The sequence below is a fragment of the Musca vetustissima genome, unplaced genomic scaffold (assembly GCF_032173495.1).
Source record: "Musca vetustissima isolate MV318-11 ecotype Yass unplaced genomic scaffold, APGP_CSIRO_Mvet_v1 utg38765, whole genome shotgun sequence".
Classification (NCBI taxonomy): domain Eukaryota; kingdom Metazoa; phylum Arthropoda; class Insecta; order Diptera; family Muscidae; genus Musca; species Musca vetustissima.
In genome coordinates this window covers 10008-22424 of record NW_026885416.1, presented here as the reverse complement: position 1 = coordinate 22424, position 12417 = coordinate 10008, and the positions used below count along the sequence as shown (strand labels likewise).

The 12417-nt window shown below is 32.5% G+C and overlaps 1 protein-coding gene across 1 annotated transcript; it reads right to left on the bottom strand.

Moving 5' to 3' along the window:
* Positions 1 to 1161: 1161 nt before the first annotated feature.
* LOC133332698 (porphobilinogen deaminase) lies at positions 1162 to 8638 on the bottom strand. Its single transcript, XM_061541077.1, has 4 exons — positions 8588 to 8638; positions 6876 to 6948; positions 2541 to 2810; positions 1162 to 2477 (listed from the first exon to the last, which is right to left on the bottom strand). Exons 1-4 carry the CDS (start codon positions 8633 to 8635, stop codon positions 1162 to 1164), a joined length of 1707 nt encoding a protein of 568 aa, XP_061397061.1. The 5' UTR covers positions 8636 to 8638.
* Between the last annotated feature and the right edge of the window lie 3779 nt (positions 8639 to 12417).

Below are 12417 nucleotides of genomic sequence, written 5' to 3'. Positions count from 1 at the left end.
TTCGTTTGCCTACATTGAAAAGTAGGCGTGTTATGGTGAATACTATGATGGTACTAAAAATATTAAATGGTAATATACCTTCGGATTTCCTAATTTCTTCTATTAGAATAAATGTTCCTGTCCGATCTAGTAGACACTATGCTTGAGCGTAGAACAAATAAAATCTAATATTATTGTAATTTTAAATGAGTACTAAAACTTAATAACAAACTGGCTGTTGAAGTAGATTCTGTAGCTGGTTTTTCTATTCCACTCTCAAATCCCATCATGATACGAATCATGGTGTGTACGCGATCCTTACGTAAGGGGAGGTCGCCCCTCGGTTGGCAGGGGTGGGAATGAGAGGCGTGGGAACGTCGAAAAAAGAAAAAAAAAATGGTATGAACGAAAATAAAGGGTAAGATGTCCGTACGTATCAAACGAAACCATACACCTACCATTTGCTCTGAATCTGTTGGTACTAAGTACGAAACAAAGCCACAAACTTCTTAAAGCAGAAGAGCGGAAGCAGTACGGTTGCATTAGTGTACATCGACTGTGCGATGATTAGTGGAAACGTTTGCTGGAGAGAAAAATAAAAACAACAATCATTTCACACGGTAAACGTTTGAGAACATTTTATTTCGCACCCACAACAACAACTGAAACGTTCATATGAATTGTTGTTGCAGCTAAGTATTTTTTTCGGTTTCGTTTTGTTTGCATTCATTAGCTCAAATGGTACGATACACAAAACGAAGTTCCTTTATAAGTGGATTCCTTTGTTTCGTTCTGTATAGTACAAAAATATTACAAACGTTTCTTTTCGTATTCTGATTGGGACATAGGAGACAACTATAAAAACTAAGAAGAAAAATCTAATATATATATATATATATACACACACACAATTTGTTCATAATAATAATAATGCCACTCCTTTATTACTTGAAATATAATTAAAATTTAAACATGGGCTAATGGATAACAATGTGTAAAGTGAACATGAATGAAGCGATTCTATTTGGATCACTGAATCATTAATTATAACAATAATTGCGACATAAAATGATCTACATACATATACAACTATGTAAAAAAACAATAAAAGAAAGGAATTTATGTGTTTTAAAACAATTTTGAATGATCCCAAAAGCACAACAATACAACCAAAATTATTCATTAAGATTTGCTATGCACTTCTGCCTGAGCTATTTTCATTACTTCTAAAGCACCTTTTTTGATTAATTCCTCGGCTAGTTCCTGTCCAAGTTTGTTACTTTTAACATATAACTGGCGGTCGTAGCAATCATGCTGATAGAGACCGCAGAATAGATTGTCGACATCTTCGATAACGATGTTGTCATTGGAATTAGGTTTCTCGTCTTCGTTATAGTCAAACATTTTAATAGTCTTTTGCAGGAACGGGCATTTCCCCACAGTATCCTCATAACTTCTTTTAGGAGCTTTGGCACTGACTGTTATATCACATTTGCTGTGCATTGCTGCAAATGGACATTTCGATGTAGAAGGAGTTGGAGCACAGTCTACTTTGTCGCCATTTTCACTTGTATTGTTATTACTGGCATTATTCTTTGTTATCGGGCATTTGCCAACAGCTGCTAAAGAAACTTTTGCAATATTTCCCACAAATGGACACTGTCCCATAACATCCTGGCCAATATCTATTGGTAGAGGACACGCCTTGGCCTTATCGGCGTCACCAGCGCCATCTCCCTCTAAATTGTTGTTGCCGTTTTCCGATTCCTTCTTATTATCACTTCCCACAAATGGGCATTTATTAGCTAAACTGATATGTTTCTCTACCAACTCATTGATGTTATATGAACCAGCGATTGCCTCTATTTCCGAATCGTCATTTATAACTGGAGGACTATTTTGACTCCTTAGCTCGGGGCTATTGCTTCCTTGGGCTCTCGAACGTTTCTGTGGCGGCTCATCATTACTATTTTCGTCAGGTACTGTTGGTTCAGCAAGGGAGCAAGCCATGTCTTCACGTATTTCGGTCGAACCATCAAGGCTCCATACAGCCCCATCCAAATGTAAGTTTATCGTGTTTGAACAGGTACCATCGTTATTCAAAGTTCCTTTTAAACTACTGTGCACAGCTACCGGAGCACTGCAACCACCACCAAGGGTCTTAAGAAAGCTGCGTTCGGCCAGAATACGACACGTCGTTGAAAGACACATGAGACTTCGAAGCATAGTCAAAATTTCAGTGTCATTGGCACGACATTCCACCGCTAACGCTCCTTGTCCAACGGCATACAGAAGATCGGTGGGCTCAAGTATTTGGCTGACACGATCATGCCATCCCATACGCACGAGACCAGCTTGAGCTAAAATTATGCCGGCAAACTTTGAATCAGCAGCATCTAATTTTGCCAAACGAGTATTTAAGTTGCCTCGTATGTCACAAACAACGAGATGTGGGTATTGTCTTCGTAACTGGGCAGTCCTTCGTAATGATGAAGTTCCTGAAAAAGAAGGTATTATTGATTAGGTTGTAATTCTAATGTCTAAATAAATGCTTTGCTTACCAATGACACTTCCTGGAGGCAATGTGGCTATTGTATGACCTTTATAGTCCTTGCGAAGCACTAGAGCATCTCTGGCATCTTCGCGTTCGAGAACAGCACCAATTGCCATGCCGGTTGGCAGAGCCGTTGGCAAGTCTTTTAGTGAATGGACAACAAAGTCCACACCACCATTCCGTAAGGCATCCTCAAGATCTCGTGTAAAAAGACTCTTTTCTCCGATTTTAGGCAGTGATATATTCAAAACCCTATCCCCTATTGTTGTCATTGTATCTGTAACAAAGAGAAAGAAATTTATTAAAAATTATTATATATATTATCTTTTTTATACATGTTAAAATAAGGTCGAAGTAGGTATAAAACAAGACGTATACACGGTCGAACAATAATTAATAATAGTTTGGTGCCAACGCATAGTTTCCAAACTATGAATAAGAACATACATTGTATTGTTTTGAAATGAAAAATCGTCTATCGACGATTTTAAAAGATTATCGTGCTCATTAGGTCCGTGTTTTTTAATTCTATGAATTACTTAAAATTTGTTCACTTCAAAAGATGAATACATTATTTCAAAGAATGTTACCCAAATATGTCTTGCGTATCAATATATAAAGGTGAACTTTTTTTTAACATTGTGCGTTCTGGTATTTGTGCGTTCTCGGTATTTTGTAACAATTTGCACAAAATGTTGTCTTTTTACACAAATGTTCATTAAATGAGTATGAATTGAGAGAGCTATTTTGAGTACTTATTACATCTTACTGGAAAAATTTGGATGAAATCAGCTTTTTAATTGATTGAAAAACGTTTACTTTTATGGAAACACAAATTTTTCAATGACTGAAATTCTATTTTCAAAAAACAAAAAATTCAAAATACGCATTGTCAATGTTGAAAATTTTCAACTTTATATTTTTATACGCAATGCGTATTTGGGTAACATTCATTAAAACACACGTATTTAACTTTTGAGGTGAATAAATTCGTACGCATACGCATAAATTTAGGTACGACCCTTAAAAATATATAAAAAATAAAAAATATAAGGTCGGACAGTAAACACATGTGAGTATAAAGTTTGCTGTCAAATCATATTTTGAAACCTATACATACGAAATTATATTAGACGTCAAAACGAAAATATTAATATTTTTCAAGATTCAATTCAAGTTTAATTTTTATTGTCTTTGTGAAGCACATTTGGACTATTTCAAGAGTTTAAAGCAGATTTTCAAGTAAATTATTCTACAAATTATAGATGTGTTGTGTTTTGGCAGTGTTTTTCATTTTAAGATGTGATTTAGATGTGTTAGTGACAACTTATTTTCTACAGCGATACAACAATTATATGGTATAATACATGCACACATCTAATTAAATACAAATTGATTCAAATTACCAAACGGACTTTGAGTGGTGATAACACAAACAAAAATATACTGTGTTAATATAGATTATACTTTTCTCTACAAATCTTCTAAAATATTCAATAAGAATTAACATATGAATTTTAATATGTGTACTAAGTGTGAGAAGATATATTCCAAGAATTTACACATTGATAACAACAAATTGGTTGTTATTTTCATGTCAACATCGTATGATTTTTGGTATGTAATAAAAAAATTGTTGTCTGTAATGCTTTTTATAATAATAACTACGTCACGTTTACAATTCTATTTTATTTATAGTGTTCCTTATTTTAATTACTTCTTTACGAGCAATTCTTATCTGGTTTTTATACTAACAAAAATGGTTTTTATCACCATAGTGTTCAAAATTCTTGCGATGAAAGTGAAATTTGGCGTGAATAATAATTTTTTTAGTTGTCAGTATTTCAACTGTTTATACACGCACACATAAATGTGAAAGGTATGCTTAATAGGAAAGCCTGTATTGTGTATTTAGTTGGTATTTGCATACATTTAGAAAATACGGAAGGGGTAGCAATCAATAACTATGAATTATTGCGTGAGCCTTGTCATTTTAATATAATCTCTTTTGACCAATTATAAGTTGTTGTTGTTGTTGTAGCAGCCCTATTGCTTTTACACAATGGGCTGAGGTGACAGACGTTGGCCGAGTAAGACTAATCTCGTAGACCCCTCTGTCGTGGAAACGACCAATTATAAGTAGTATTTGGAGCCGTTTTGTATGTCCATTTCATGTGACATCTATGGTTACATAATATACCATGAATTATGAAATTTGTTCTTTTTACCAAGGCCTCTATGAGGTCGGCCAGTGCGTGAATTCATTTCAAGCCTTATAACATTTTTTATTTTATAATTTTTGGTTTCTTATAAATTAGCCCATTTGAAATATTGAGAAATCGAAGCCAAAAATTTAAAAACTCATTTTTTTACTCAAGTTTAATGGGCATGTTCAAAGGTGCCCCACACATGGCATTTTACGGAAATTTAAAATAACTGTTTTTGTAATAAATATATATAAAAGAAATTACATTATTTATGTTTGAAATGATTGTTGGAATGCAAAAAAATAGTTTGACGAAAGAAAACTATCACAGAATTCTTCCTGCGCCCTTACCACCAAATGAATAAAAGCTTTACAATGACACTGAGAAAACATGGTCACCCATGCACAATTTTTCGACAACTGAAAAAGCAAGCCGAAGTGGTTTACGCATATAGAGAACAAGATTACCATATACAAAAATGTGGTTGCGGGTCGGAAAAATATTAAACCAAGATTTTATGAGCGCTGTTCAAAGGTGCCCCCCTCTCCCCTACCATATAAATTAAAATTGAATTGAATATTCACAAAATATTAATATTTTCGTTTTGACGTCTAACATAATTTTGTATGTATGTATAGGCAAGGTGTATGCATCAGATACAACAACAAATATTTCACGTTTCCACGACAGAGGGGTCTACGAACCGAAACGACCCGAGTCACCTCAGCCCATTGTGTAAAAGCAATAGGGCTGCTACAACAACAACAAATATTTCACAAAAACAACATTGTTGTTATAGAAATTAATTCTCATGCTGACAATAAATTTTTGACAAAAATAAACAAAAGCAACTATTAATTTATTTTTGTCAAGAACTATTCTTTGAAGAATAATTAACGAATTTTTGTATTCTTGGGTTATTGGCGGTTTTAGGTCAGTGAAAAATAAAGTTTAAGACCTGGTCGCGATTAATTTCAAGCCTCCCACATGTAGCCCATGGCTCGGTGTGATGTTTATATAGTGGATTACAATCTATTTTTTCTATGGAGTGGCTTCAAATCTTGCCTTCTTAAAGAAAATTGAAGGACATAAATCCCCGCCAAAGACTAAATAATGGAAATTGTTGACCGTATAAAATGTTTCCATAACCTCCGCCGAGAATTGTGACAAGGACCAAGGAACCGATTTTAATATAGGTTAACATAATATCCTCGATTTTATGAGTTGCCGGATTTCTGGACAGATTTCCACACATAACATAAAATATGTGGACCAATTGGCGAACGGGGTTATAACTGAACCTAGGTTTCCTTTCCGTCCGCCTCTATGAATTTAGTTGTCTTGAATTTTTATTATTAAAAAAACATAAATGTAAAGACCATTTTTGAAATCGAAATGTAATATTGAAAATGTTTTTTTGACAATTTGCTTTACAAACAATAAAGAAAAAAAGTTTGAAACCATATGATTGTCACTTACACCTTATTAAATACACCTTGTGTCATGGTATAATAATAAAAGGTAACAGCAAGTGTTGTTGTACAAAAAACGATACAACCACCACATGGAAATTTGTTGTTGTAAGTTCTACTAGTGTCAACTTATTTGACAGAAAAATGTAAACAAACAAACAAATTATCATCAAATTATTTTTATTTTGAAAATTGAATATTTTCGAATACTCAAAATAAAAATTGAAAAACATGAATGAAAATCTATCAAATTTATATTTCTATCGCTTCCACATCTTTCCTTTAATTGAGCCATTGCCATATATGTGTGTAACACATATGACAATGCTGGGAATAGCGAGTAATTCCTTCAAGAAAGATTTGCTTCCTCAAACTTTCCCAGCAGGCAGATTGAGTAAATTGAATACGGGAGCACATTAATAAAGAACAATTTCAAATTGTATGCGTTCCCAATTTTCCTGTTGGGTGATTTTTAAAAACATAATTTGTCAAATTTATATTGACACTAGTATTACGTTGGAATCAAATCAGCTGGGATTTGCTGTTACCTTTTATAATTGTACCATGACCTTGTGTATAGGTATCATAATATGATTTGACAGCAAACTTTATACTCAGCTGTGGTTACTGGCCGACCTTATATAGGCCTTGCATTTTACTTACGTATTTCAAATTTTTTATTGGGATAGAGTTTTTGTAAACGCGAGATGACATGTTTGGTTTGGATGAGGGCCAACTGAAAAAAAACGATACAATTTGATTATTAAAACATAAAATAAGTGATAAAATTTTATTAAATTTATGACTATTGTTGATGTAACAGGCCTACTCCAAAGAAAAAAAAACTGTCAACAATTTTAACATTTAGACCCGAACCTATGCGTTGCGTGCTAAAATCCCCAACTTCTCACCTTTATAGGGTTTTTACCCAAAAACGCAAGGACATTACTTAAATGTGTGTCAATTGAAAACGGCAGAAATGGATTTTTTTAATTAATGGAAAAATGTTTACATTTATAGAAACGCTAACTATTTTCAAAAAACAAAAAATATATTAGGTCAACCAGTAAGGCCAGCTGATGTCTAATTTGTTTTTGTCAAAATTGATTGAATTAAAAAAAATAAACAAAGTTTCCTACAAAAAATTTGTATCAAATGTGGTGCAGAAGCAATTATTTTTTAAAATAAAATCAGAGCTGTTTTTAAATTTTGTTGTGCGCGTTCAAAATGAGTCTAGTTTAAGACCGGGTCGTGGATCATTTTACCATAAATATTATTCGTGGCCTTGTAGTGCTATTCTGTAATTGATTAACGACAGAATTACCGACGATTGCCGATAACTTCAAATTTTCATTTGCTTATATATTCGGTAAGTTAACTACCAAAATAAAATAAATAGTCGTAAATTTAAGTTTTTATATGAAAACGATGTGTTTTAATTTTGCCGATATTTGTCGATAACATTGAAATTAGTTAAAGAATTGAACTACTGATTACAACGATATACATATGTATATTTCTTTTCTTGGGGAATCCATATTTCCGAACATATGGGCGGGCCTCCAAATTTTGCCTAGGCCATTGTATTTTCCCATGCTTTTTTAAAATTTTCAAGGTATCAATTTAACTCATCTCAGTTGACATATAATAATTTTATAGGTATTTATATAGGTAGGTAAACATTTTAAAAGCGACATCAACAATAACATAATAAATAGAAAGTTTACAAAATTTTCAACATTTTTTTTTTTTGCGAAGTGGCCTTGAACGAATTTTTATACAAATAAACTTTGTAATTGGGTTTTTAATTCATAATTAACGAGATTAATGTGATGATTGTTGAGATATTATTGAGGAAAATAAAATGAAGTATATTATTGATTGGATTTTTCAATATTATTGTATGAATTCCCAATATTTCTTAGTGGAATGCAATGCCAACCTGTTACTATTTTCATTCAGTCGGATTTCGGTTATTTTTTACACCATTCAAAGAAACATACACATACATGTGTACATATATGCAAAACAATTCAACAATGTCGTGATCTAAAATTTCAAAACCTTGACTAGATAGATATGCGTGTGACTTCTGAAGTCAGTAGACTGGTGAGGCAACCTGCAATTGTTAAAAGACAGTCTCTTGGATAAATCATACACCATGACATACAACAGATACTGAATTTTTGGTTACATTTGGGCTTTGATTGGTTGTATAACACAAGAGCACTCACAGCCAAGTGTGTGCTAAGAAACAGAAAAAGGTACCCAAGAAACTTAAAACGCACCGTAATGTCTGTGTGTATGCATACTTGAGGCACTTCCAAATTAATGAAGTCAATTCGAATAATGAATTGCAAATTGTTTTAACTTACCTCGCTCTTTCTAGAGCCAACTCGTATTGGTTTGTCGTCACCAGTCATGTCTGCTTCTGGTTGAAACTCCGGATGTTGCTTTCCAAGCGATATAGATATTTAGTGTTGTTTATGCAGCAGCGTGTTATTGGATTCCAATTGATAAGACGTGTCATTTATAGTAAAGAGGTAGGATGTTTCAAATTTGTGGCTTGTTCGAAATTTTTCCAACAGCACCAACCGAAAAAATACAGACAGAAACAAGACACCAACCGTACGAACCGACGAACGTGCTCCAACTAAATTGGAGTTCATAATCGGCCATAGACTAATCGTTCAACATTAAGTAGAAAAAAATCGATTTTTTAGTTCATATCGACTAATCGATTTTCGAAATTTGTGCATTAGGGTATAATGTTATGTTTACATCGCACCCATTTAAAATTTCTTTCGGCACTTGTCACAATTATTCCAGATATTCCATTGTTACTTTCTTAAACCACATTTACATACTACAGAAAATTCAGGATTTAGGGCTGTTGCGTCATTTATATCATAAAACCGCCGTATTTATGGGTCATTTACCATACAAAAATAAATGAATGATTCCAGCGTCATCCTATATAATCCTGCTGCTGTGCTAAAATGTACTAAAAATTGACAATTAAACCCACTGGATTAACGAAATCCAGTACAATGTAAACGTACTATCATGGTACAAATATACAAGTGGTCTGTTCCCGTACTGCAAGAATCTACTCGATTTTACTATTTTCTTCGATATCATAAAGAAAAATTCGTTATCGTAGTAAAAAGTAGTAGATTCTTGCAGTACGGGAACAGACCAAATGTAGGGTAATTTTTTGTCAGAAGGGAGAAAATACACCTCTACCTTATGCGCAATAACGGCAAAATAAATGAAAACAAATGCAACAAGCCGTTCTGTTCATTTGACATATTTTTAACATTTTACAAATGGCATGGCATAATTATAGAAGGTAGTCTCACTTAAGATTTAAATTCTATAAGATCATTTAAGATTTAAATTCGAATGGCATATTTTTTCAAAATTAAAAAAAAGGTTTACTTTCTTTAAATAAATATCTAAACTTTTTGATTAGATGCTACAACTTATATAGATGCTACAACTTATATTTATAGATTACAGGATGTTTTCAATTTTTTCATAAATTTGCATTTGACAATATTCAGCTTTCAAAATTTAAATGAAAATGCTTTCATTCGAAATGTACGCATACCATGTGTTCAGTGGCAAAAATTGCTAAATAATTTATATTTATAAATATTTTGAAGTTCCCTGCCTCTAAAACTTATAAATACAAGCTATGTAACACATAACCACAGTGACGCTCCAGAAACTTGGGGAGCTTGGTTGGGAATGCATCCGTCATACAGTCCAAGCGATTATCATCTTTTTCTTTCATTGCAAAATTTCTTTAATTATCAAAAATTGGTATTTAGTAGTACGTTTACATTGTACCGGATTTATTATTATTAGTTTTTGGGTTATCGTGCCCGCCATTCGCAAAACACTGCTTCGAGAAAAATGCGTTTAAAGTTTGAGAATCACTGTAACTTGATGCTGACACAATAAATCGGCTATATCTTCAAGAGTTCTTGAGATTTTCACTTGAAATTTTGTAGGGACATTCTAGAATTACAGTAGATTCGAATTAAATCAGAAAAATTTTTGACACCGAGAATGAGGGGGGGGGCCCTTAAATAAAGTCATATAGTTTATTTAAAAATAAAGGATTTCTTTTTCCCCAACCTAATATGTATAAAATGTTCGCGGTTTTTCTTATCGTGTTAACGCACGCAAAAAATTAAAATACAGCCAACGCCCGGTATAACGAATGATATATTGTCAGCCCCATTCGTTATAGCGAAAAATTCATTGTATCGCAAAGTTTTTTAAGGGGCAATTTTATTTAGAAACAAAAATGTTCTTCAACTTTTCATTTGATTTTTTATCAAAATAATTATTAATTAACGTAATAACAGTAATAATAACGTGTTTACATATTTTTTAAGGACTAGCCTAATATTTTATGCGCCATTCGTTGTACCCAGTATATAAATTTGTTAAACGTTCGTTATATTCGATTCGTCAGTGTAAAAATCGACTATTTTGCTCAATCGTTATATCCCGAATTCGTTAAGCTGAGTAATCGTTTTACCGTGCGTCGACTGTATATTTCAAGCGTTAAAGTTCATTTACATATACGTTTTAAATCGACTCGATTAACAAAATCCAGAAATACACCCTAATTGTTTACACATAACTTTAATCATGATCTAAATGCCGAACAAGCTGATTTTTGTTAATATACATACAAAATTATTAATTTGCGCCAAAAATATTTGTTTGCAGTATGAAAATGAAAAAAGAATTACGACAATGGAAATGTTTTTGCAATGCTGTGATCGTTTGGAAAGTAAAAGAAAACACCTAAAAACACAAAAATTCTATAAATAGCTTTTATTTTCCTTTGATCTTCCATTTTTGTATTTGACAACCGTTAAATTTAAAAACATACAACATGTGAAAACAGTTGCAAATTTTGGTCGTCGTGTTTCCCTTAATAAAAATAGAAAAAAATGGTACGTTAATAGACCAGTTATAAATACAAAAATTGTTTTGGAATAAAATCCAAATAACCGTTCATCCAAAATATTTTATCTGGCTTTTGGAACAGTCAATTTAGTTTGATTTTTTTGATCAACAAATTACCATGGCATAATTATACAAGGTAGTCTCATGCAGTCATATGTTTCCAATTTTTTCATGAATTTGCCTTTGACAGTATTCAGCTTTCAAAATTTAAATGAAAATATCTTCCTTCGAAATGTACGCATATCATGTGTTCAGTGGCAAAAATTGCTAAATAATTTATATATTTTGATGTTTCCTGCCTCTAAAAATTATAAATATAAGATGTAACAACCATGGTTAAATCTTGAGAGCAATGTTCAGCTTTATAAAATATAATTTGTTTCATTTATTAAAAATATGTCAATCGAAATACATAAAATTTTGATAGTCTTGATTTAGATTAGACGAGTTTACTTGCGGCAATTCTTGTCGTTCTCTTTTGAACTTGCTTCATGCGTTTATACAAGGCAATTCGGTTTCCAAAATATTTTTCTATTTGTTGGTTTTTCACATTTAAATGTATATAAAATGTCAACAAATACGAAATACACAAAACGAATTGCCAGAAAATTGTCGGTACGAGCAATTTTTTTTTTCATTTCTATTCCCTTTGCCCCTCTCTCCTACAAACAAAGACTTGCCGCAAGTAAACTCGCCTAATCTAAATCAAGACATATCAAGGTGTATTTAATACGGTGTAAGTGACAATCATATGGTTTGAAACTTTTTTCTTTATTGTTTGTAAAGTAAATTGCAAAAACATTTTAAATATTACATTTCGAATTCAAAAAATGCCCTTAAATTTAGTCTTTTTTCATAATAAAAATTCAAGAAATCTACATTCATGAGGCGGACGGAAAGGAAACCTAGGCTTAAATCACTTATAACCCCGTTCGTCGAATGGTCCACATATATTACGTTATGTGTGGAAATCTGTCCATAAATTCTTGTTATTCATAAAATGGAGGAGATTATGTTAGCCTATTGGAATCGGTCCATTGGTGCTTGTTACAATTCTCGGCGAAGGTTAAATACGCCTATGGAAAGATTTTATACCGTCAACACAATTTCCATGGTTTAGTCTTTGGCTAGAGATTTATGTCGCTCAATTTTCTTTAAGAAGGCAACAAAATTAAAAGACACTGCTCCATAGAAAATAGATTGTAATTCACAA